This window comes from Cherax quadricarinatus, chromosome 71 (assembly GCF_038502225.1).
Source record: "Cherax quadricarinatus isolate ZL_2023a chromosome 71, ASM3850222v1, whole genome shotgun sequence".
Taxonomy (NCBI): Eukaryota; Metazoa; Arthropoda; class Malacostraca; order Decapoda; family Parastacidae; genus Cherax; species Cherax quadricarinatus.
In genome coordinates this window covers 21,592,141-21,619,857 of record NC_091362.1, presented here as the reverse complement: position 1 = coordinate 21,619,857, position 27,717 = coordinate 21,592,141, and the positions used below count along the sequence as shown (strand labels likewise).

General features: G+C 38.7%; 1 protein-coding gene across 2 annotated transcripts; it reads right to left on the bottom strand.

Moving 5' to 3' along the window:
* Positions 1–470: 470 nt before the first annotated feature.
* LOC128700376 (transmembrane protein 209) lies at positions 471–27,717 on the bottom strand. 2 transcript variants are annotated; one of them, XM_053793543.2, is made up of 12 exons: positions 27,585–27,717; positions 26,799–26,939; positions 20,274–20,455; positions 18,281–18,505; positions 13,125–13,237; positions 7,635–7,815; positions 6,860–6,991; positions 6,400–6,518; positions 5,103–5,282; positions 4,639–4,797; positions 3,800–3,952; positions 471–3,181 (listed from the first exon to the last, which is right to left on the bottom strand). In XM_053793543.2, the coding sequence occupies exons 2-12, from the start codon at positions 26,921–26,923 to the stop codon at positions 2,990–2,992; spliced, it is 1,761 nt and encodes a 586-aa protein (XP_053649518.1). In that variant the 5' UTR covers positions 26,924–26,939; positions 27,585–27,717; the 3' UTR covers positions 471–2,989. The 2 variants fall into 2 exon arrangements, with proteins under 2 accessions (XP_053649518.1, XP_053649519.1); XM_053793544.2 differs by having other exon boundaries at positions 13,125–13,234.

Below are 27,717 nucleotides of genomic sequence, written 5' to 3'. Positions count from 1 at the left end.
ACGTGTCGAAATGTTTCCACCCGCCGGGAATCGAACCCGGGCCCTCCGTGTGTGAAGCGGGAGCTTTAGCCACCAGGCCACCGGGCCACAAGAGCCCCTCACCAACATCAAGGAACCTTCCATGAGGGGTTGGATTACAGGAACACCCTTGTTGGTGGTGAATCCGGATTTTTCTATCGGTTCTTTTTTTTTTTTTTTGGGGGGGGGGGGGGGTTCCTTGATGCTGGTGAATGGCTTTTGTTCCACATTATTGGATCTGCTATTGCTTTCAATGGATTGAAAATAAATACCTCCCACTTGTCCTTGCGTGTAGTGTTTCATTTACCTCCTTGTATTATTATTATTATTATTCATAAACAATGTAATAATCAAAAAGAAGCACTAAACCCACTAGGGTCATATAGCACTGTTTACCCCCTGATGATTTTCTTATTGCATATAAATAAAAGTTAGGAGTAATTAAAAACTAATAATAAAGAGCTTACATTTATTTTTTATATGTAATCAACAATTCCACTACAGTATTAAGTACTATAATTACATATTTATCTATCCGAATGTGCAGGGGGTTGAGCTCCAGTTTCTTAAATTTTGGCCAACTGACATAATGGAACACTCTCATAATTATTTTTGAACCTCGTTTGCTTCCACTGTGTTACTGCTCGGCTCAGCCCTCTTATTTATTATTCTACTTACCACTGTACTGTGTAGCACAGTGTTAAGTAGTTACATGTAATCATGTAGTTTTATAACTGGTATGATATTGACCTCAATGAAGGGAGTGGCGGTACACTGGAGGAGGAAGTGGGAATGTTGAAGTTGGGGGCAATCTGAATTGTAATGTCAGCACACCACTGACAAAACAGTGATTGAAGGAATGATTGGTGTGAGATGGCCATTGTGGTAATAATGATAATGACTGATGATAATAACTGAAGATGACTGATGATGATAATAATAGAAATGTGAGCTAGAGAAAATAAAAGAGGGAAAGACAATACAGACACCTGTATGCACTGGCAGATGCCAAGAAACATGTTCTCTTTGCTGCTCTCTTTCTCATACATTTACTATGAAAATAATAGTTAAGATAACTTCAAAGGTACTGAGGACATTAAACAGAAAAAGCAAAAAAAAAAAAAAAAAAAGCCTGTGAGAAAGAGAGGAGGAAGAATCATCTCCCATTTTCAAGAAAACCTACCTTTATCTTATGAATTTTTCTATTTTCGGAAGGTGTCTTGACAGTAAATTTTCACTAGCCCAATGAATTTTGGGATCTGACAAGCATTTGTTTTGTGAACAGGATAATATTTTGTGAAGACTCAGGGAAACCGGTTAGCCAGACCTGAGTCCTGGAAATAAGAAGTACAAAGCCTGCACTTTAAAGGAGGGGTTTAGGATGCTGGAAGTCTGGAGGAACGTCTAAACTGTCGAATCTGAGTGCCTCTGCAAAGACAATGATAGTAAGTATGAGTGATGGTGAAAGTGTTGAATGATGATGAAAGTTTTTTATTTCCTTTTGTTTCTTTCTTTCTTTTTGGGTCACCCTGCCTCAGTGGGAAACAGCCAACGTGTTAAAAAAAATATATACATGTACAGTATATATATTCACATAAAATTGCCTCATATTCTGTATAATGATCAGTATAACAAACTTGCATAAAACTTAGATTTGTAAAGTCCTAGACGAAATATTGTTGTTTATTATTGCAGGCTCTGAGTTTGCAGACAATACCTTACTCAGGGCCATGTTGTATCCATGGAACATGACCAGTGGAAAACTGAACTTTTTCCATAATGATTAGGTGGGGCCCCTTTTTCAGTGAAAGACCACAACAGGCAAAAAGGAATAGAAAATAAGGCTGTTTCACTACAAAAAATAGACAAGAATTTAAGGTAAAAAGGAAGTTTGCAAAAGACAAATGATGCAAATATGAAATTAATTAGGGAATGAATAAAAAAAGGGACAAATAATGAAAAAATGTGCACAAGAAAGGAAGAAGGCATTTTAAAGAAAAAACTCTTTATGAAACAAAATTATACATGCTAGACTAAATAAATCCTTACATAAGGATAGAGAAGTGTAGAAGCTCTAGAATTCTACTGCTAAAGATAAAGATGTCACATTGCATTTTTAAAGTTACAACTAAGAAAGTGATGAACAGAATGTAAGATGAATGAGAAAATATTTTAGAAAAAAGTACTGAATGAGTACATCAAAGCAGCAGAGAACAAGCTACAGGAGTGTGAGTACTCTTATCATGGTTAACTCAGAGAGAGAATGCCATATGGGAAATACATGTAGAGTTCATGACTATGTATTTTTAGCTTACAACAGTACATGTAATATGTTCCATTTTGAACCAAGAGTTGATCATATGTCAAAGAGTAAGATGATGCAATTCCAATTTGCAAAAATATCATCAATTGCAAAACTGTCTGTCATGACTTAACAAATGAAGCCATTTAGCCTCTTTAGCCTCTTAGTATTGACCTTGTTTTACAACTTTTTCAGCTCAAAAAGTACTCATTAATGCAACACAACACTGACAGCAATGAGTTGCAAAGATGTAAACTGATAAAATAATCCATGTATCATAAAAACATGGTTATCACAGCTCACTCCAACTTACTAAGCTTACATAAAACATAATTAACATACACCTCACTTAAACTTAACTTACATAGAAACATGATTAACTTATTTCACTCAAATTTTACTCAACTCATACAGAAACATAGACAATAAAATGATTAAGATAGCTCATGCCAGCTGCACTCTACTTATACAAAATATGATGAACATAACTTACTGTAACTTTACTAAAGTTACACAAAAAGTATGTTGTCAAACTTGACAACTTCCCCAATACATGATTACAAAACTCACTCCAACTTCACTCAACTTGCATACACATTTGAGGTTCAAAGAATAAAAATGAGATTCACACTTGCTAATACTGTACAAAGAAAATAAAGCATGCCTTTCTCAACTACTTCGAACAACCCAGGAAAGGTTTACTCCTGACATAGTGAGGTTAATGTTTGCAATACGGGAGTGTTGCTGGTGGGTGACATGGTGGACAAAGAGCAACAAGGCATGAGTGAAGTTATTTCGTCCGCTACCGACTTCACATTCCTCATCTGGCGGTAGAACCACCTTCACATGTGGTGGGTTTATCTGTAAAAAAATACAAGATTATCAATATATTTCAACATATCTTCTAAAGCTTGGTGTATCATTCCCATTCTAAATTATAATTCATTGTAATCATTCTCTTCGTCTTCACATTATTATTAATATTTTTTTAACAAACCGGCCATCTCCCACCGAGGCAGGGGTGACCCAAAAAAGAAGATACACTTTCACCATCATTCACTCCATAATATCTTGCCAGAAGGGCCCAATACTACAGTTAAATATTGCAAATATCCCCACCCCTCCTTCAGAGTGCAGTCACTGTCCTTCCCATTTTCAGGATTCGAAATTCGGCTAACCGGTTCCCCTGAATCCTTTCATACATGTTACCCTGCTCACACTCTAACAGCATGTCAAGTCATAAAATCCACTTGCCTCCATTTACTCATATCTAACATGCTCACACAAGCTTGCCAGATGTCTAAGCCCCACAAAATGCTCTCAACCTGTACAGATTATAAAGCAACAAAAGGCTGAGAGGACTTATTGGCTAAGGGAAGTATGTAGTGCAAAAGATGAACGCACTTTTCACTCCCCCAGTATTATTTCCATAGACAACTGTCACCAGCTGGATAGCTTCACATAAGTACTGTATATTACCTGGCTGAAATATAGCAGTGGCCTGGTGGTGGGCTTCACAGGTTTCTCTGGAGCCTTTATCACATGGGTACTTGAGAACATGCGACCTTCTGGCTGCTGAATATCGGGTGGCAACTGACGGTCCATGTACATTGCAAACAAATGCAATAATATCTAAAATAGAAACAAAGTGTAATTAAACTTTCCTCAAAGGCAGGAAAATAAGGAAGAATATGACTTAGCATAAACAGTATATGCCAATTAGATAAAGTGTAATTACAGACCTGTACACTTTTAATTATTTGTAAGAGGTAGTTGCAGCCTTTACGGTTGGCTTAGATTTGCATTTCAACCCTTGAACAGATGGATAAAACAATGTATAAAACAGTTAAAAATGGGCAACATGTTTTCAGAGTTTTGAATCATTCTAAGAATTCCAGACATCTAAATATTTGAGGTAGGAAATCACCAATAGTTTTGTTGTGCACCCTATACTCATCCCAGTAATAGTGAAAAAATACAGATACAAAACATCCAGAAATTGTGCCTTAATCTTCTCTTAGCTATGCATGGGTGAAATTCAAACTTTTTTTTTTCAACATACTTGCCATCTCCCACAGAGCCAGGGCTACCACTGAGACAGGGTGACCCCCAAAAAAAAGAAATCTATAAATTTTTCTTCTTTTTACATTTAGTTAATTTATACAGGAGAATGGGTTACTAGCCCCTTGCTCCTGGCATTTTATTTGCCTCCTATGATACACATGGCTTATGGAAGAAAGATTCTTTTCCATTTACCCATGGAGTGGAATTCATATGCTGTGTATAAAAAAGCTTTAACAGTAAGTACTATTACATACAGCAGTGTCAGTAGGGTATTCTTCCTTCCAGGGTTTTCCATTGAAAGTAGAGCTGCCTCCATTCCAACGATAAGCAGAAATAGCTCCACCAGCACTCAGCTCTCGAAGACGATGAACCAAGTAGTCTTGGTGAATTGTAACGTCGAGAAAGGGGACAACCTAATAAGAAAAGATATTAGGTATCCTAATTATATAATGCTAGAGGGAGAAATGTGGTATGTGAACAGTACAATAACACTTTTAGTAACTAAATTAAGCAATTATGGTTATATATATTCATGTTTAACTTAGATAAATGTGTCATTAGCAACAAACACTAGGAATGGCCTTGGTGGGATACGGCCGGTTTGTTGAAAGAAGAAGTTGTGCTAAGCACTATATGGGAATATAGTGAATATCGATCTACATTTATGACACTAATGACACATGACAAATTGCTGAAGAATGAGAAAATTGCAACATACATCAGCCAGCTGCTTGAGGCCAGATATATTTTGTGCCGTCTTCTTCAATTTGTCAACACCAACACAGCCAATCTGTATCTCAGGCGCTGCTGCTCTCAAGGCCTTGTTGGTACTGTCAATATCTTGTACTAGTGGCACTAATAGATTTGTTGACATCCAAATCCTCAAATTTTCTGTGAACTGCAAAATTATAGTAATAAATAACTTATCACAACAGAATCATAATTGTGAAAGTGACATATATAAATAAATCTTTCAAATATTAGGACACAATTATGTGGCAAGCTATTCTAACAGAAGCAGTTCGCAATTATTGGCAGTGAGAAAAACAAAAAGATTTACCATCATACGGAGTGGAAACAACAATAATGAAAGGGCAAGGTTTGGAATGGGAAGACAGAATAGACCACAAAGCAGCACTACCATAAAAAAAAAAAACTGAGGTATATTACATCTGACTGAATTATAAGTTTACAATTTTAATATGTGCATTCTAAAATGCTCATAATTATAAGAAGGATCTTAGACAGATTTAAATTAGAACAAAAGTTAGCTGAAAACGTGTTACAGGGATACTGCTACTCTTATTGAATTTATTACAGCATGGCAGCAATAAAAAATATACTGTAGTCATTCCTTCAAATTTAAAAGGGTTACATTCCTAGAAGTTCCAGTGAATCCAAGAACCATGAATATCACTAAATAATGCCTGTATAAAGAATTTTTTATCCAATTTAAGCTCATTTTGTTTCAAAAGCTAGATATCCTCAAATACTGCTCCAATCACAATAATTTTAACATTCATGAAAATGTCTAGAAAGAAGAGAAATTTGAGCACGGGAAACCTAGGAATTACACTTTATTAAAAGTCCAATGGTTTATTTTTTATTTAGGACTTGATTTGATAAAGGTCCATGATGAACCACAATGTCATTCAATATTTGTTTTAGTATGTGTGGGTTATTTTGTGAACAAAGAAAGAGGTTGTAAGGATTAATTTTTTTTAACACATTGGCCACCTTCCAACGAGGTAGAAATGACCCAAAAAAAGAGGAAACACATTCATGGTCATTCAGTCAATCACTGGCCCAAAAAGGAGAGAACATATTCATCATCATTCATTCAATAATTTTTTTGCCAGAAATGTACTGACAAAAGAATTCAGATAACTCTCCAAACTGCAACATCCTCATCACTCTTACCTAAATGTAACAGCTGTGTGATTATATTCCTTTGCTTAATTTGTGCTCTTTGATTTATTACTACTATACATACTTTTCCATTAAAAACAAGTTACCTGGAAGAGCTGTTCGGGTGTGACATTTCTCTTTCTCCATATTTTACTGACACTGCTGCTACACAATGTTGAAGCTTTCGAATCATCACTCTTGCTGTCTTCTGAGTTAGTCTCTTGACCTGGTGATCAACATAACCATCACTGAGTTAAAGTGTAAGAAAACTCTGCCATATTAATATTACAGAGATGACCTCTCTGAAATTTTAAGAATTTAAATAAGAATGTAAATATAACTGAATGGAAATCGTAGGAGTCACATGCCTCACAAAGTTGATAAATTTGAAAGGCTATAATAAATGATAGAATAAATACTCTAGGAAGATTTTAAATATGTATTATAATTGGGGAGGAGGCATGAATATAATGTGAAAAAAATTTAAATTGTAATACTGTAAATAATTTCCAGGATGCAAAATACTGTAAACAGTGGTAAATATTAAAAAAAAAAAAAATGATTTACCAATATCTTTGGTGGCAGCCTGGTAGACATTCTTGCGGAGGATATTACCATGATCTGAGAGTTGCAAGAGTGGCGGTGATCCATAGGCCCACAGAGAGCTGTTCATATTATTATTGCTTTCTGACTGTGACACTGCAAAGTTAGTGTATGATTTTATACAAAAATGTCCTCTGACGAATAAATAATTTTGTAAAATGATAAAACTCAAGCAACTATCACGAACTCCACAGATGAATACCATAATCATAAAAATGTTGGCTGCGGCAAACAACTGAACTTTTTGTGAAATAAAGGCACCAATGAGAGTAAAATTGAGTTAAGCTCTTTTGTTAACTTAATATTCCTTATACAGAGATTACTGAAGAGCTGGATTGAAATACAGCTTTTTCATACAGCACAGGTGCTCTTCGACTTACAATAGGGAGCTACGTTCCAATGAACTCACTGTAAGTTGAAAATATTGTAAGTCAAATATAAATATGATAGAATAAATAAATAGCTACTGTCAATGAATAATAAACAAATAATTACTGTGACTAACTAAATGCTAGTATTGACAAGTAAATAAATGAATACAAGTTTATCCTATCAATAAATGTACTGTACTGTACAATACAAAAATTTTTTTACAGAACACTTGCTTGATTATTGCACCATCATAAAGTCAAAATATTTTAAATCAAACCATCGTAAAGCGACGAGCACCTGTACTAGATAAATTTAAGTCTTTGAAATTCAAGTTAAACAATAATTACCCTTTTGGACTGATACTCACTGATCTGTCGCAGCTTTTCTCGTTCTTTGTGTTGCTGTAAATAGTTGTGCAGTCCTGCTTCATCGGTAATAGGAGAACCGTAAACATTAGGAGAAACAGGACTGCCAGTATTACTGCCAACACGGTGGCCAAGGAGTGATTCCGATAATTGAGATGGTGAGAAGGAATGCTGCTGTGGACTCTGGAATTTTACAAAGCAGAAGTGTTATAAGAAGAGCAGAGTATATGGAGAGTAAAAGAAAGGTGAAGAGAGTGGTGAGAGAGTGCAAAAGGAGAGCAGATGAAAGAGTGGGAGAGGCACTGTCAAGAAATTTTAATGAAAATAAGAAAAAATTTTGGAGTGAGTTAAACAAGTTAAGAAAGCCTAGGGAAAGTATGGATTTGTCAGTTAAAAACAGAGTAGGGGAGTTAGTAGATGGGGAGAGGGAGGTATTAGGTAGATGGCGAGAATATTTTGAGGAACTTTTAAATGTTGAGGAAGAAAGGGAGGCAGTAATTTCATGCACTGGCCAGAGAGGTATACCATCTTTTAGGAGTGAAGAAGAGCAGAATGTAAGTGTGGTGGAGGTATGTGAGGCATTACGTAGAATGAAAGGGGGTAAAGCAGCTGGAACTGATGGGATCATGACAGAAATGTTAAAAGCAGGGGGGGATATAGTGTTGGAGTGGTTGGTACTTTTGTTTAATAAATGTATGAAAGAGGGGAAGGTACCTAGGGATTGGCGGAGAGCATGTATAGTCCCTTTATATAAAGGGAAAGGGGACAAAAGAGATTGTAAAAATTATAGAGGAATAAGTTTACTGAGTATACCAGGAAAAGTATACGGTAGGGTTATAATTGAAAGAATTAGAGGTAAGACAGAATGTAGGATTGCGGATGAGCAGGGAGGCTTCAGAGTGGGTAGGGGATGTGTAGATCAAGTGTTTACATTGAAACATATATGTGAACAGTATTTAGATAAAGGTAGGGAAGTTTTTATTGCATTTATGGATTTAGAAAAGGCATATGATAGAGTGGATAGAGGAGCAATGTGGCAGATGTTGCAAGTATATGGAATAGGTTGTAAGTTACTAAATGCTGTAAAGAGCTTTTATGAGGATAGTGAGGCTCAGGTTAGGGTGTGTAGAAGAGAGGGAGAATACATCCCGGTAAAAGTAGGTCTTAGACAGGGATGTGTAATGTCACCATGGTTGTTTAATATATTTATAGATGGGGTTGTAAAAGAAGTAAATGCTAGGGTGTTCGGGAGAGGGGTGGGATTAAATTATGGGGAATCAAATTCAAAATGGGAACTGACACAGTTGCTTTTTGCTGATGATACTGTGCTTATGGGAGATTCTAAAGAAAAATTGCAAAGGTTAGTGGATGAGTTTGAGAATGTGTGTAAAGGTAGAAAGTTGAAAGTGAACATAGAAAAGAGTAAGGTGATGAGGGTATCAAATGATTTAGATAAAGAAAAATTGGATATCAAATTGGGGAGGAGGAGTATGGAAGAAGTGAATGTTTTCAGATACTTGGGAGTTGACGTGTCAGCGGATGGGTTTATGAAGGATGAGGTTAATCATAGAACTGATGAGGGAAAAAAGGTGAGTGGTGCATTGAGGTATATGTGGAGTCAAAAAACGTTATCTATGGAGGTAAAGAAGGGAATGTATGAAAGTATAGTAGTACCAACACTCTTATATGGATGTGAAGCTTGGGTGGTAAATGCAGCAGCGAGGAGACGGTTGGAGGCAGTGGAGATGTCCTGTCTAAGGGCAATGTGTGGTGTAAATATTATGCAGAAAATTTGGAGTGTGGAAATTAGGAGAAGGTGTGGAGTTAATAAAAGCATTAGTCAGAGGGCAGAAGAGGGGTTGTTGAGGTGGTTTGGTCATTTAGAGAGAATGGATCAAAGTAGAATGACATGGAAAGCATATAAATCTATAGGGGAAGGAAGGAGGGGTAGGGGTCGTCCTCGAAAGGGTTGGAAAGAGGGGGTAAAGGAGGTTTTGTGGGCAAGGGGCTTTGACTTCCAGCAAGCGTGCATGAGTGTGTTAGACAGGAGTGAATGGAGACGAATGATACTTGGGACCTGACGATCTGTTGGAGTGTGAGCAGGGTAATATTTAGTGAAGGGATTCAGGGAAACCGGTTATTTTCATATAGTCGGACTTGAGTCCTGGAAATGGGAAGTACAATGCCTGCACTTTAAAGGAGGGGTTTGGGATATTGGCAGTTTGGAGGGATATGTTGTGTATCTTTATATGTGTATGCTTCTAAACTGTTGTATTCTGAGCACCTCTGCAAAAACAGTGATAATGTGCGAGTGTGGTGAAAGTGTTGAATGATGATGAAAGTATTTTCTTTTTGGGGATTTCCTTTCTTTTTTGGGTCACCCTGTCTCGGTGGGAGACGGCCGACTTGTTGAAAAAAAAAAAAAATTCATATTTCATCTAAAATAATCTTTTCACTATGTTGTAAAATGTTAGAAACCTATCATAGAAATACTGAATGCTCCTTTTTTGGTCACTGATATAAATATACAAGGTCTGTACATATGGTACTGCATATTGCCATCAACATTACACTACAATTTATAATCCCAACTCATTTATAATTTATAATGTAACAAGAATACAACAAACCATTCATATGTTATTTTTCCATACACCACATTAGATGTACATGAAGAATAAGTTAAGGAAAACTGATGATATAAAAGAAAACAGTATTATGCTTATGTAATTAAGTGTGAGCAGATTCAAGATCAGCTGGCCAAGCAGTGGGATTACAATGCAACAGTGGGATGAAACACAACACCTTTAGTTCTTAGAATCAAACATTATCAATTATGATAATTTCATTATATTCTGCTTCATCCTTTCTTAATAGCCAAAACATCTTAATGACCCCTCTTCTACCCGCTGAATTATTCCTTTTGTAACCTACACCATCTTTTAATTTATGTACTCCTAATTTTTTTTTCAACACGTCGGTCGTCTCCCACCTAGGCAGGGTGACCCAAAAAGAAAGAAAATCCCCAAAAAGAAAACACTTTCATTATCATTCAACATTTTCACTTCACTCACACATAATCACTGTCTTTGCAGAGGTGCTCAGATACGACAGTTTAGAAGTCCCTCCAAACTGCCAATATCCTAAACCTCTCCTTTAAAGTACAGGCATCATACTTCCCATTTCCAGGACACACAATACACATTGTTTTCAAACCTGATAGCTCCACTGCCTCCACCCTACTCCTCACTGTCCCATTTCCCTTATACAAAGGAACTATGCATGCTCTCTGCCAAGCCTTGGGTACCCTCCCTTCTTTCATGCATACACCAAATACACTTAACCAATTCAAAACTGCATCCCCACTTACTGTTAACATCTCAGTCTTAATCCTATCTCACCCAACTACTTTACCCTTTTCTTATTCTACCCACTGTCAAAGATTACCCTATTCTCTTATCTGCTGTTCTTTTGCACTTCCTAACCACTCTTTTTAACCTCTTTCTTTTTCCTCCATATACTTCATACAGAGTAAAAACTTTTTATTAGCTTTTTAGTAATTGACACAAAAGGGGTTACTGCCCCTCATTCTAGGCATTTTAGTTGCTTCCTACAACTCACTTTGCTTACAGAAGGATTCTGACAAACCTCCAAAAAGAACTTGAAAGGGAACACTACGGGAACAAGAACTATTAAAAACTCAGAAGAAAACTCGTAAGTGTACATAAACACACACACACACACATGCAAATCTGTATATACTACATGGCATGTATTGAACATAAGTAGCAGCTGCAAGCCTTACCTGCCATTTTATGCTTATGATATAGAAAAACATAGATAGTAGGTTGCTAGACAGCAACTGCCCAGGGTGGTACTACTGTCCAGCCAAGTGAGTGTAAAACAGAAGCCTGTAATTGTTTTACATGATGGTAGGATTGCTGGTGTCATTTTTCTGTCTCATACACATGCTAGATTTCAGGTGCATCTTGCTACTTCTACTTACACTTAAGTCGCACTACACATGCATGTGCAAGCATATATATACACACACCCCTCTGGGTTTTCTTCTATTTTCTTACTTGTTCTTTCTTTCTTTCTTTCAACACACCGGCCATATCCCACCAAGGTGGGGTGGCCCAAAAGGAAAAATGAAAGTTTCTCCTTTTACATTTAGTAATATATACAGGAGAAGGGGTCACTAGCCCCTTGCTCCCGGCATTTTAGTAACCTCTTACAACACGCATGGCTTACGGAGGAAGAATTCTGTTCCACTTCCCCATGGAGGTAAGAGGAAATAAACAAGAACAAGAACTAGAAAGAAAATAGAAGAAAACTCAAAGGGGTGTGTATATATATGCTTGTACATGTATGTGTAGTGTGACCTAAGTGTAAGTAGAAGTAGCAAGACGTACCTGAAATCTTGCATGTTTATGAGACAGAAAAAAGGACACCAGCAATCCTACCATCATGTAAAACGATTACAGGCTTTCGTTTTACACTCACTTGGCAGGACGATAGTACCTCCCTGGGCGGTTGCTGTCTACCAACCTACTACCTAGAAATTTTAAACAGAAGGGTGGGAGAGGGGCTCGATCTGCGGTCCGTAAATTGACAATCCGATGCTCAACCGTCTGGTTTATTTCCTCTTATTACCATGGGTAAGTGGAACAGAATTCTTCCTCTGTAAGCCATGCGTGTCATAAGAGGCAGCTAAAATGCCAGGAGCAAGGAGCTAGTAACCCCTTCTCCTGTATACATTACAAAAGTTAAAAAGAGAAACTTCTGTTTTTCTTTTTGGGTCACCCTGCCTTGGTGGGATATGGCCGGTTTGTTAAAAGATGATATAGAAAAAAAGACTAACAATCCTGCCAAAGTGGGCGTGGGGCTTGGACTTCCAGCAAGCATGCATGAGAGTGTTAGATAGGAGTGAATGGAGACGAAAGGTGTTTGGGACCTGACGAGCTGTTGGAGTGTGAGCAGGGGAATATTTTGTGAAGGGATTCAGGAAAACTGGTTAGCCAGACTTGAGTCCTGGAAATGGAAAGTACAATGCCTACACTTTAAAGGAGGGGTTTGGGACATTGGCAGTTTGGAGGGACTTCTAAACTGTCGTATCTGAGTGCCTCTGCACTCTGTATGAGTGATGGTGAAAGTGTTAAATGATGATGAAAGTATTTTTCTTTCTTTTTGGGTCACCCTGCCTCAGTGTGAAACGACCGACGTGTTAAAAAAAAAAATCCATTTTTGTTATACAAAAAGTACTGAAGTAGAATCAGCAAAGAAAAACAAAATATAAATGGTAAAAAATTATGAATAAAAATAACAAATCTGTGGCTGGAACAATTCACAACCCACAAACTAGACAAATCAGTCGGTCTTGAGCATTATCAAGTGGGCTTGATAATGTTAATTATAGACTGAAATTTTGTCTGAAGATCTGTCTTCATTTTCTTGCTTAGTTGTGAAAAATTATGAGTATTTTCACTTACTGTCATAACATTATAGGAAGAGTTGAGCAGAGACAACTGGTTGCAATGAAATGCCCAGGAGTTTGCTGTAGCAGAGCCACTGCTGTTGCTAGACATGCTGAAGTTCAAGCCTGCTAAAAAAAAAGTGTTTTGTCAGACACTAAGAACAATAACTAAGCAAGTTCTTAAAGATGCTCATATATATATTTTTTAAAACACCAGCCTTCACCCATCATTATCTTGCTAGAGGGGTGCAAGCATTATAGCTTAGGTGCTCTTCCAAACTCAGTATCACCACCCTCCCTACAGAGTGCAGGCACTGTAATTCACACCTCTAAGACTTAAATCCGGCTAGACGGTTTCCCCTGAATTTCTTCATGAATATTACCTTGCAAGGTAACTCATATGTACAAACAAGTTTTGACACAGCACTAAATACCCTATTAGTTTTCCAGTTATTCAAAATTATTCATGCTCAACACTTTCAAAATTTAATAAAAATATACAACTCATATTTTTGCAAATGAAGTCAAACAAGACAAGATTTCTTACAAAAAATTATTTCAATTCCTTCTTATGGGATTCATAGACAGATACATGATGTGCAATATACCGTACATATTTTGTACAACAACTAACTTAGTGGCCAAAGAGTCTTGCTAGAATTAATGAAAGTACTTGTACAACAATATAACTTAATCATCCTATGTAGCTTATACAAGTTCATTTTAATTTTAATTAGCATCATTTAATATCAATGAAATATAGTATTCAAAATAAAGTTTGCAATATTCTTACCATTTTTCAAGAAATATACAAAATCAATAGACATTTACATAGTTTGGCAAAATAATTGTTGCCAAATAAGCCAAGTCAGCCAATTCATTCTATAAAGTACAACACTGTAACTCAGCAACAATCACAATAAGGATGTATGTAAAATTGTGGCAAAGGTCAACAAACAGGGACCAATTATAGCCTCTCTTCACTTAGCGACGTACTTGTTTACCAATGCCTCGAATTTACAACAGGCTCTCTGACCAGTATTCATACCTAAATAATGTATACTAGAGCTGATTTCCTCTGATCTGTTTATTTCAATATACAGTACACTACTGTGTACTGATGTTATGACTGATGTTATGAATGAAAAGAAGTTGGATGTCCTGGCCCTAAGCGAAACAAAGCTGAAGGGGGTAGGAGAGTTTCAGTGGGGGGAAATAAATGGGATTAAATCTGGAGTATCTGAGAGAGTTAGAGCAAAGGAAGGGGTAGCAGTAATGTTAAATGATCAGTTATGGAAGGAGAAAAGAGAATATGAATGTGTAAATTCAAGAATTATGTGGATTAAAGTAAAGGTTGGATGCGAGAAGTGGGTCATAATAAGCGTGTATGCACCTGGAGAAGAGAGGAATGCAGAGGAGAGAGAGAGATTTTGGGAGATGTTAAGTGAATGGATAGGAGCCTTTGAACCAAGTGAGAGAGTAATTGTGGTAGGGGACTTGAATGCTAAAGTAGGAGAAACTTTTAGAGAGGGTGTGGTAGGTAAGTTTGGGGTGCCAGGTGTAAATGATAATGGGAGCCCTTTGATTGAACTTTGTATAGAAAGGGGTTTAGTTATAGGTAATACATATTTTAAGAAAAAGAGGATAAATAAGTATACACGATATGATGTAGGGCGAAATGACAGTAGTTTGTTGGATTATGTATTGGTAGATAAAAGACTGTTGAGTAGACTTCAGGATGTACATGTTTATAGAGGGGCCACAGATATATCAGATCACTTTCTAGTTGTAGCTACACTGAGAGTAAAAGGTAGATGGGATACAAGGAGAATAGAAGCATCAGGGAAGAGAGAGGTGAAGGTTTATAAACTAAAAGAGGAGGCAGTTAGGGTAAGATATAAACAGCTATTGGAGGATAGATGGGCTAATGAGAGCATAGGCAATGGGGTCGAAGAGGTATGGGGTAGGTTTAAAAATGTAGTGTTAGAGTGTTCAGCAGAAGTTTGTGGTTACAGGAAAGTGGGTGCAGGAGGGAAGAGGAGCGATTGGTGGAATGATGATGTAAAGAGAGTAGTAAGGGAGAAAAAGTTAGCATATGAGAAGTTTTTACAAAGTAGAAGTGATGCAAGGAGGGAAGAGTATATGGAGAAAAAGAGAGAAGTTAAGAGAGTGGTGAAGCAATGTAAAAAGAGAGCAAATGAGAGAGTGGGTGAGATGTTATCAACAAATTTTGTTGAAAATAAGAAAAAGTTTTGGAGTGAGATTAACAAGTTAAGAAAGCCTAGAGAACAAATGGATTTGTCAGTTAAAAATAGGAGAGGAGAGTTATTAAATGGAGAGTTAGAGGTATTGGGAAGATGGAAGGAATATTTTGAGGAATTGTTAAATGTTGATGAAGATAGGGAAGCTGTGATTTCGTGTATAGGGCAAGGAGGAATAACATCTTGTAGGAGTGAGGAAGAGCCAGTTGTGAGTGTGGGGGAAGTTCGTGAGGCAGTAGGTAAAATGAAAGGGGGTAAGGCAGCCGGGATTGATGGGATAAAGATAGAAATGTTAAAAGCAGGTGGGGATATAGTTTTGGAGTGGTTGGTGCAATTATTTAATAAATGTATGGAAGAGGGTAAGGTACCTAGGGATTGGCAGAGAGCATGCATAGTTCCTTTGTATAAAGGCAAAGGGGATAAAAGAGAGTGCAAAAATTATAGGGGGATAAGTCTGTTGAGTGTACCTGGTAAAGTGTATGGTAGAGTTATAATTGAAAGAATTAAGAGTAAGACGGAGAATAGGATAGCAGATGAACAAGGAGGCTTTAGGAAAGGTAGGGGGTGTGTGGACCAGGTGTTTACAGTGAAACATATAAGTGAACAGTATTTAGATAAGGCTAAAGAGGTCTTTGTGGCATTTATGGATTTGGAAAAGGCGTATGACAGGGTGGATAGGGGGGCAATGTGGCAGATGTTGCAAGTGTATGGTGTAGGAGGTAGGTTACTGAAAGCAGTGAAGAGTTTTTACGAGGATAGTGAGGCTCAAGTTAGAGTATGTAGGAAAGAGGGAAATTTTTTCCCAGTAAAAGTAGGCCTTAGACAAGGATGTGTGATGTCACCGTGGTTGTTTAATATATTTATAGATGGGGTTGTAAGAGAAGTAAATGCGAGGGTCTTGGCAAGAGGCGTGGAGTTAAAAGATAAAGAATCACACACAAAGTGGGAGTTGTCACAGCTGCTCTTTGCTGATGACACTGTGCTCTTGGGAGATTCTGAAGAGAAGTTGCAGAGATTGGTGGATGAATTTGGTAGGGTGTGCAAAAGAAGAAAATTAAAGGTGAATACAGGAAAGAGTAAGGTTATGAGGATAACAAAAAGATTAGGTGATGAAAGATTGAATATCAGATTGGAGGGAGAGAGTATGGAGGAGGTGAACGTATTCAGATATTTGGGAGTGGACGTGTCAGCGGATGGGTCTATGAAAGATGAGGTGAATCATAGAATTGATGAGGGAAAAAGAGTGAGTGGTGCACTTAGGAGTCTGTGGAGACAAAGAACTTTGTCCTTGGAGGCAAAGAGGGGAATGTATGAGAGTATATTTTTACCAACGCTCTTATATGGGTGTGAAGCATGGGTGATGAATGTTGCAGCGAGGAGAAGGCTGGAGGCAGTGGAGATGTCATGTCTGAGGGCAATGTGTGGTGTGAATATAATGCAGAGAATTCGTAGTTTGGAAGTTAGGAGGAGGTGCGGGATTACCAAAACTGTTGTCCAGAGGGCTGAGGAAGGGTTGTTGAGGTGGTTCGGACATGTAGAGAGAATGGAGCGAAACAGAATGACTTCAAGAGTGTATCAGTCTGTAGTGGAAGGAAGGCGGGGTAGGGGTCGGCCTAGGAAGGGTTGGAGGGAGGGGGTAAAGGAGGTTTTGTGTGCGAGGGGCTTGGACTTCCAGCAGGCATGCGTGAGCGTGTTTGATAGGAGTGAATGGAGACAAATGGTTTTTAATACTTGACGTGCTGTTGGAGTGTGAGCAAAGTAACATTTATGAAGGGATTCAGGGAAACCGGCAGGCCGGACTTGAGTCCTGGAGATGGGAAGTACAGTGCCTGCACTCTGAAGGAGGGGTGTTAATGTTGCAGTTTAAAAACTGTCGTGTAAAGCACCCTTCTGGCAAGACAGTGATGGAGTGAATGATGGTGAAAGTTTTTCTTTTTCGGGCCACCCTGCCTTGGTGGGAATCGGCCGGTGTGATAATAAAAAAAAAAAAAAAATAAAATACTGTATAAACATATTTTTTTTTTAAATATACCAGAAATGTTATAAACAGAGCAAAGGTGACATTAAAACAATATCAAAGATGGTTGACACAAGCCCACTATCATTATAGTAAGCTCCTTACTTAGCGATGAATTCGTTTAATGACGTGGTCTTAGGAATAGAACTCTGTCATTAAGTGAGGAGAGGCTGTATTATTTTTATATTCGTGAGAAAACTAAACTTATAGTGGTTATACAGCGCCTGGGGAAGCAGAAGACATTCAGGCTCAGTCCAAGGAAGGGAAGAACAGGTCCAATTCCTTTGATCAAGAGCCCTCTCACCAGCCTCAAGGAACCTCCCATGAGGAGTGTAGTAAACAATAAAAATTAAGAACCCAAACTGAAAACCAGTCTTAGTCTTTTTCACATAAGCTGGATGGATTTCTAAAGCTCAAATCTCTTTTCTTTCAAATTTTAAACATTAACACAATTAGAACTATATTATAAATAAAAAAATAGTATTTTTCATCTGAGTTCATGATATTTTGCTATCATTCATTAATGATTTACAAGTCAAATAATGTAAACATGGAAAATTGGTAATACTAATTATTAAATACCATACTTGTAGTAGGTAATAGGTAAGCATATTTTTTATATAATTTTCACTTTTTTTTTTTCAATTCTTTACCTTCAACCCTGGCAGCTGACCATTTTCACTTCCAAATACAGTACCTTAGACTGACAGTTGAGCATCCATTAGAATAAGTGTCTGATGATTTTCAAGCATCCATTGTATTATTAAAAATAAATAAAGAGAATCAGCATAAAAATATCTATGCAATAAACAACCAATGTGTAATGATATTCATAATTCTAGCATTATTTAACAAAAAAAGGCACAATACCGTGACTGGAACGGTATTATTTACCTGGGCTAGTGGCAGAGGATCCAGGACTTTGCAGTGAAGGGGAGCCCTGATAGGAGAGGTTACTCCAAGAAGCAGTGCTCATATTGACAGGTGAAACAGCAGCTGGTGGGCTCATGGGTGACGAACCACGTAACGTAGCATTAAACAAAGATGACAGCGATACAGACTTATCAACAACTGGTGTAGAATTCAATTTCTTTGGTGTTGCTGGCTTAAACCCAACGTCTGAAAACAAAATACACCTATCAATACAATACACAGCTACATGGAATTATTTCCTAGGTTTGTCACCTTATATACTACAGTTTTACATAAACCTAGACTCGCTTGTTACACTTAAAAGATTATTAACTGCACAAGAGTCGTTAAAACTTCATATTACTTGTGCACACCTCTTGGTGTGTATATAACCAATCAGTTTTCTCGGTTCATCAATCCTCTAATAAGTATTAAATGATAAATGACCATGAAAGGAAACAAGATGCCATATAAAGATAATGTACAGCAGTTTGACAATATAGACCAAAATGGAAGGAAGTGCAGCAAGCTGTAATATTTACTCTTGTGAATTGTGAGTGTCGCTAAAGGCAGCATCTGCAATGAAAAGAAGGGCATGTCCTATACTTTCATGAGAACCAATGCTTTGTTACCCATGAAAATACTCTATTTTTTAATTACAGTGATACCTCGCATATCTGGCCTGCCATTATCCAAACCACGCCAATATCCGAACAGGCCCTGGGAAAGGGCAAAATTCTAAAATTATTACCGAAACATCCAAACAGCCCTTCGGATACGGCAGAAGGCTGAATCAAACTTGGTAGGCACTTTAGTGTACCAGATGGCCACTAGGAGTCGTGCTCTTCATCTTCATTTTAGCATTATTACAGCTGTATTTTGTCCTAGCTATCTTGTGTATAGCACCAAAGACAGCCAGGAATGTGCTTACTTTAGGAAAAAAGAGGAAAACATTGTCACACGTGGAGGCAGGTTGGTCCAAGGCTGGGGAAAAAGCTACAGAAGACGACATGCAGGACTGGCTAGAGTGTGACGAAGACAACCCTGGTGTGCAATCTCTGACGGATGCAGAGACTGCAGAATCAGTGTTGCACCTGGAACATTCTGAAAGTGACGATGACAACAATGACATAATGCCTCCAAGACTAAAAACTTCAGCAGCAAGGGCAGGTGTCAAAACACTTTTGGAATATGTGGAGCATCCACTGTCTACAGCCCATTTGAAAAGTTATGGTCCTGTGGTCCGTGAAATCCTGGAGGCTGTTATTCGAGCCCGGAGTGTCTGGTCCCACTGCCAAACAACACTGGACTCATTTTTTAAACCTACAACGCCGTCGCCAATGGCGATATGACGGGGTACAGATGGCGATATGATGGTATGGATGCGCATTTTTTTCCCTTCATGTATCCGGAAACTCCATGTTTCCAAAGTGGTCTCGGTCCATATAGTTCAGATATGAGAGGTATCACTGTGCATCAATTGTCTCCCATCAAGGTAAGGGTGGCCAAAACAAAACACATTCACAATCATTGCCTTAAATACATTTACATACATCATAATTCAAATGACCCTCAAAACTGTAACATCCCCTCCCGTTCTCTTTTGTTGTTTCTGCCATCATATATTTTCCAGACCCTTGGGAGGTAAGGTTCAATTCCATAGAAACCATTATTCGGAATATAAAGGCTCTATTTCTTATGACCTAACTGTAAAAAACTAGCATACTTCAGTTTTGATAGTTTTTTTTAGCTTTAAAGCCTATCAAAACTGAATGAGGGTCATTTAGGATACAGATCTAAAAGCCACCTGTGAAGAGGAATTTAATGTCCAGAATCAGGATTAAAGCAAGCCCTCAGCATATATATGCCGAGATAAGTACACTTCTTGATGCATACTTTAGTAAGCAGGGAAATATATAAATCATAAATATTTTAACAGAAATTAAGTAACAAAATTATAAAAATTTGTATATACCTGTTTCATTAATGGAGAAGAGAGACCGTTGTTTGTCATTCACTTCAATAGCATTGAGGGTGAAAAAGTTTATAATATAGCTTAAGATAAGTTTTACCAAGATGACAGTGGCTATCACACAGAGGACCAGACACGTCCACCACCACAATTTGCTCCTTCCACTGAGATTCCCACCGTCCTTTCTGTAGAATGCAATCCTCATAAATTAAATAGAATAAACATAATAACAGTGCTGGAATACACAATTAATCCACAAAATGGAGATAAAGATTTAGGTAACATTTTAGTTCAACTTTGATCACTATCAATTCACATTTGAAGGAGAAAAGGGGTAAAAGAGCTTTCTTCCTCATCCAAGTCCAACTTTTATTGGAAAAGCTTCTTCTTCTCTCCTACATAAAGCACTTATATATGCCTCTTACTAAACATTAAAATATTTATAAAAATACTTTGTATATATGCAAATACTACAGTGGTACCTCGAGTTTCGAACAGCTCCCAACTCGAACAATTATGTAAGTGTATTTTTGCAAGTGCTTTTGTAAGTGTATTTTTAGGGGTCTGAAAAGGACTAATCTAATTTACATTATTCCTTACGAGAATAAATTCGTTCAGTATCGGCACTCGAACAGCCTTCTGGGACGAATTAGGCTCGTAACTCAAGGTACCACTGTACACTGTACTCTCTGCTTGGTAGAATGGTTCCAAACTATTAAATATTTCATGACCACATCATGAAGTCATTGTTTTCAAACTTACTACAACTAATGACCTATTTCTAACCTTTACTTAATATTATATTTTTTAACACACTGGCTGGCTCCCACCAAAGCAGGGTAACCTGAAAAAGAAACACTTTCACCATCATTCATACTATTACTGTCTTGAAAGAGGCACACTTTAAATATCAGTAATTATTGGTACAGCTGTACTACTGTACCTAAATATTTTAAAACATTTAACATTTCCAACTACTGTATATAGTATACTGGATGCATTTTATACAATACAGTGGACCCCCGGTTAACGATATTTTTTCACTCCAGAAGTATGTTCAGGTGCCAGTACTGACCGAATTTGTTCCCATAAGAAATATTGTGAAGTAGATTAGTCCATTTCAGACCCCAAACATACACGTACAAATGCACTTACATAAATACACTTACAGGTCAGCTGTTTTTAATAATCTTCCTGGCCTGCTAGTGTACTCGCATATAATCTAGTGATACCAGTGAATAGCAGAATACAGTGTTGTAGTAGCAACTAACCAGTATTATAATGGTACTTAGTGAAGTGGAGTGACTTTCATTAGTTTCTTTTTCTTGAAATACCAGACGTTACTGTGAATTTCATATAACCTGTAGTTACCAGCGGTCGCAATATACACAACGAGAAGCAATTATTACTACAGAAAAAGCGCCCTTCCTCCAAAATTTGCACCAGTCAACTATAGTGATAATATAGCATTTATTGTGGTGGAGACGGAAAAAAAAAAATAGAGAAGCTAGATACAGCGATTGATAAACAAAGGTGGAGGCTCGACCGTTCGTCATTGTAGGAGTGCCAGCAGTCACCGGCTCTTCAACACGCAAGTTATACTTTTGTATCAATCAAATCACATATTACTCGGGTAGATAATTTCCAGTAGATCCTTCATGTGTTAGCTCAAATCACCGACCAGTATGGTTTAAATAAGTGACCCACTGATCAGATCAGATAGACTGGTCCGAACCCTTGACTGGTCCGAACCCTTGACTGGTCCGAACCCTTGACTGGTCCAAACCCTGGACTGGTTTCAAACGGTTTCGTTGTGCACCACCTAGCAGGTTATTAATAGAATATTCAAGAGGTTGCTAGTAGAATTGCAGTAAATAAACCATTCAAATCATTATGAAGCTGTGTGTAGTCTGTGGTCAGTCAAACAAACGGGCTTCCACATGCATAAATTGTCATTTCTGTGGAAATTGGTGTCACGCCCCTTGTGCAGATATCCAAGAACTAGCTACAAGCAGTATTAAAACAGGGAAGTGTTTTTGGGTATGCCCAAATGAGATAAATCTGTGGACTAAAATCACAAGGGTATTAAAAGAGGTCAACATCAAAGCTGCTTTCATAGAAAACCTGGAAGCTTTCTACAACAGATGGGAACATAAAAAGTCCGGGCTGAATGGTACTGCCCTTGATACTGGCCATGTAGTCAGAAACTGTAAGGCTGGAGATGATGTCCTGGTAGTCAGTAAATGGGGGGCTGATAGTGCTGTCCTGGGAGACAGTAATGGGGAAGCTGGAGGTGCTGTCCTGGGAGACAGTAATGGTGAAGCTGGAGGTGCTGTCCTGGGAGACAGTAATGGTGAAGCTGGAGATGCTGTCCTGGGAGACAGTAATGGGGAAGCTGGAGATGCTGTCCTGGGAGACAGTAATGGTGAAGCTGGAGATTTTGTCCAGGTAGTCGGGAACTATATGCAGGAAGGAATACATATGAATGACCGCATAGGGGACAGGAGCCATAGTAGGGAAACAAGTGTAGTCAAAGATAAGATAAAACCAATATTGCAAACTAGAAATACCGCAGGAAATAGCAAACAAGAGGACTCCACTAGCAATAGTGAGGATATATTACCAAAAACAAATGGTTGGAGCTCCATTGTTGGTGCTAGGGAGGATAGAAGTAAGACAGGGAAACATGCACCAACAGGGAATACAGTCACAGAAACCCAAGGCAAACGGAAACCAAGCCTGTGCACATACTATGCACTCGGTATCTGCTGGCATGGGAAATCTGGAAAAACAGATGGGACGTGCAACTATGACCACCCTAGGAAATGCCATGCCCATATGACAACAGGAAAATGCAAACTCCCTTCCTGTAAGCTTTTTCACCCTGAACTGTGTACCTCTTCAGTACAGGAAAGACTGTGCTATAACTTAAATTGCCAGGCATACCATCTAAAGGGGACAAAAAGATACAAAACATCCAGGCCATGGGAAAACCTGGGTAGCCACAGCCACTCAAGAGGGAGAGGTTTTTTAGTGCCAGGAAGGAAAAAAAACTGGCAGGAAATGGCAGAAATCGTACACCAAATCCAGTCATTCCTGGAGTGGAACCACAGTCGATGGCCTCCACTCCAAACCAACAGATACAGATACTAATGCCGGAAAAAAAATCCCCCCCCAGTACCAACAATACCACCAGTCCGATAACATTCTTCTTTGCAAATATACAGGGTCTAAAGCCAGCAACAAACAACAAAATACCTTTCATCCGTGGACTGCTTGCAGAGGCAAAGGCAATGTTCGCGGCTTTCACTGAGACCCACATAAAGGATCACTTAGACAACGAAATATGGATCCCAGGTTACAACCTATACAGATGTGACAGAGTGAACAGGCAAAAGGGGGGGGTTGGCCTGTACATTGCAGAGTCACTTGTTTGCACAGAACTGCTAAATGCCTCAAATGATGTAGTGGAAGTTTTAGCAGTAAAGGTCGAGAACCAAAACCTAGTCATTGTGATAGTCTACAAGCCTCCGGATGCAACATCCCAGCAATTCCAGGAACAGCTGTTAAAAATTGACCACTGTCTGGAAAACCTTCCAGCTCCTGCACCCAACATCTTGCTCCTGGGGGATTTCAACTTAAGGCACCTAAAATGGAGGAATATAGCAAATAATATTGTTGCAGTAATAACACCAGGAGGCAGCTCTGATGAAAACTCACACTCACGCGAGCTTTTAAATCTCTGCACAAAATTCAATTTAAACCAGCAAATAATAGAGCCTACTAGACTGGAGAATACACTAGACCTCATCTTCACTAACAATGATGATCTGATAAGAAATATCACCATATCAAAAACAATATACTCAGATCACAACATAATTGAGGTTCAGTCATGTATGCGCGGAGCCCCAGACCGACATAATGAGATTAGTCACGAGGGAGCATTCACCAAATTCAACTTCAATAACAAAAACATAAAGTGGGACCAAGTAAACCAAGTCCTAACCGATATAAGCTGGGAAGATATACTAAGCAACACAGACCCCAACTTATGCCTAGAACAGATTAACTCGGTAGCACTCGATGTATGCACAAGGCTTATTCCTCTAAGAAAAAGGAGGAGTAGATGTAAAACAGAAAGAGACAGGCGCTCCCTTTACAGGCGACGGAAAAGAATAACAGAGCGGCTAAAAGAGGTCAATATATCTGAAATGCGTAGGGAGACACTGGTCAGAGAAATAGCAAGCATCGAACTTAAGCTAAAAGAATCCTTTAGGAGTCAGGAATCGCGGGAAGAACTAAAAGCCATAAATGAAATCGAAAGAAACCCAAAGTATTTCTTCTCCTATGCCAAATCAAAATCGAGAACAACGTCCAGTATTGGGCCCCTACTTAAACAAGATGGGTCCTACACAGATGACAACAAGGAAATGAGTGAGCTACTCAAGTCCCAATATGACTCAGTTTTTAGCAAGCCGCTAACCAGACTGAGAGTCGAAGATCAAAATGAATTTTTTATGAGAGAGCCACAAAATTTGATTAACACAAGCCTATCCGATGTTATCCTGACGCCAAATGACTTCGAACAGGCGATAAATGACATGCCCATGCACTCTGCCCCAGGGCCAGACTCATGGAACTCTGTGTTCATCAAGAACTGCAAGAAGCCCCTATCACGAGCCTTTTCCATCCTATGGAGAGGGAGCATGGACACGGGGGTCGTCCCACAGTTACTAAAAACAACAGACATAGCCCCACTCCACAAAGGGGGCAGTAAAGCAACAGCAAAGAACTACAGACCAATAGCACTAACATCCCATATCATAAAAATCTTTGAAAGGGTCCTAAGAAGCAAGATCACCACGCATCTAGAAACCCATCAGTTACACAACCCAGGGCAACATGGGTTTAGAACAGGTCGCTCCTGTCTGTCTCAACTATTGGACCACTACGACAAGGTCCTAAATGCACTAGAAGACAAAAAGAATGCAGATGTAATATATACAGACTTTGCAAAAGCCTTCGACAAGTGTGACCATGGCGTAATAGCGCACAAAATGCGTGCTAAAGGAATAACAGGAAAAGTCGGTCGATGGATCTATAATTTCCTCACTAACAGAACACAGAGAGTAGTCGTCAACAGAGTAAAGTCCGAGGCAGCTACGGTGAAAAGCTCTGTTCCACAAGGCACAGTACTCGCTCCCATCTTGTTCCTCATCCTTATATCCGACATAGACAAGGATGTCAGCCACAGCACCGTGTCTTCCTTTGCAGATGACACCCGAATCTGCATGACAGTGTCTTCCATTGCAGACACTGCAAAGCTCCAGGCAGACATCAACCAAATCTTTCAGTGGGCTGCAGAAAACAATATGAAGTTCAACGATGAGAAATTTCAATTACTCAGATATGGTAAACATGAGGAAATTAAATCTTCATCAGAGTACAAAACAAATTCTGGCCACAAAATAGAGCGAAACACCAACGTCAAAGACCTGGGAGTGATCATGTCGGAGGATCTCACCTTCAAGGACCATAACATTGTATCAATCGCATCTGCTAGAAAAATGACAGGATGGATAATGAGAACCTTCAAAACTAGGGAGGCCAAGCCCATGATGACACTCTTCAGGTCACTTGTTCTATCTAGGCTGGAATATTGCTGCACACTAACAGCACCTTTCAAGGCAGGTGAAATTGCCGACCTAGAAAATGTACAGAGAACTTTCACGGCGCGCATAACGGAGATAAAACACCTCAATTATTGGGAGCGCTTGAGGTTCCTAAACCTGTATTCCCTGGAACGCAGGAGGGAGAGATACATGATTATATACACCTGGAAAATCCTAGAGGGACTAGTACCGAACTTGCACACGAAAATCACCCACTACGAAAGCAAAAGACTTGGCAGACGATGCACCATCCCCCCAATGAAAAGCAGGGGTGTCACTAGCACGTTAAGAGACCATACAATAAGTGTCAGGGGCCCGAGACTGTTCAACTGCCTCCCAGCACACATAAGGGGGATTACCAACAGACCCCTGGCAGTCTTCAAGCTGGCACTGGACAAGCACCTAAAGTCAGTTCCGGATCAGCCGGACTGTGGCTCGTATGTTGGTTTGCGTGCAGCCAGCAGCAACAGCCTGGTTGATCAGGCTCTGATCCACCAGGAGGCCTGGTCTCAGACCGGGCCGCGGGGGCGTTGACCCCCGGAACTCTCTCCAGGTAAACTCCAGGTCATAATTGGTAGCATTCGGAGGTAATCGTTATGCGGGGGTCCACTGTATAATGTTATTAACCAGGAACACATGGTCTTTTTCACCTCCCTTCTTCCATTTACATGTATTTCTTTTAAAAGAATCCAAGTTAACAAGTAAAATGCAACATACATTGGGCTTCTGAGATCAATATACATTTGCTGCCCTAAAGTATTATAGAATTTTTAGAGTAACCATCAAATTCTCAAGTCAACCTTCACATGAACAACTTTAGATGAACTTCATATAAAAATTTAAGAAAACTCACAGATCATGCACCAACACAGCAATGAAGAGGATAATAAACACAGCCCACTTCTTGCACGATGCTATGGTCTGGCCGGCAGATTTACGAGAGAGAACTTCTTGAACTAAGGTCGACACTTGTGCCATAATTACTCTCACACACCTGCAAACAATACAGTACTTTAATTATAATATATACAGAAAGTAAGTTCATTTAGACACAGGTACACACAGTGTAAATTATCAAAGTGTAGATTACCTAGGATAACCAAAAAAAAGTCACTGACTTATTTCTTGTAATACGTATCTTATTATTTAAACCTTAAAAATTAAAACAACTAAATAAGCCAACTATGTGAAAATCAGTTATAATAAAAGGAGACGCAATAGGAATCAAATTTACTGTTTATTCCTTCACTTCTTAACCTATGAATAGCATTATAATTATTATAATCATGGGGAAGCGCTAAACCCGTAGGACTATACAGCGCCTGTGAGGAGGGGGAGATGGAAAGTATTGAGCTTAATTCAGGGAACTGGAGCACAGATCCAATTCCCTGGATCAAGAGCCCCTCACCAGCGTCAAGGAACCTCCCCTAAGGGGTTAAAATATGAATAAAGTTCATGGTAATTAAGTACAGTAGATATAAATACAAAACTTCCTGAGAGGTTTTTAAAACTTAAACACCGGTGATGCTGCCTAACCCAACCTGGATAAAAAATTATTACATATTAGCTCTATCCTCAGTTAAACAGTCCCTGGTATTTTTTTAATGAGATCTACATTATTCTTCTTCCCAAGACGTACAGTTTAAGAGGTTGTTTCAAGGTGGGGGAGTTGACGCTACTTTCTGTGCTGGGTTTATAACACACACTGACACACAGGATAACTTGTACCGAGCTCAGCTTCCTGAGGGACGGAGAGGTGACGCTGCCCGGCG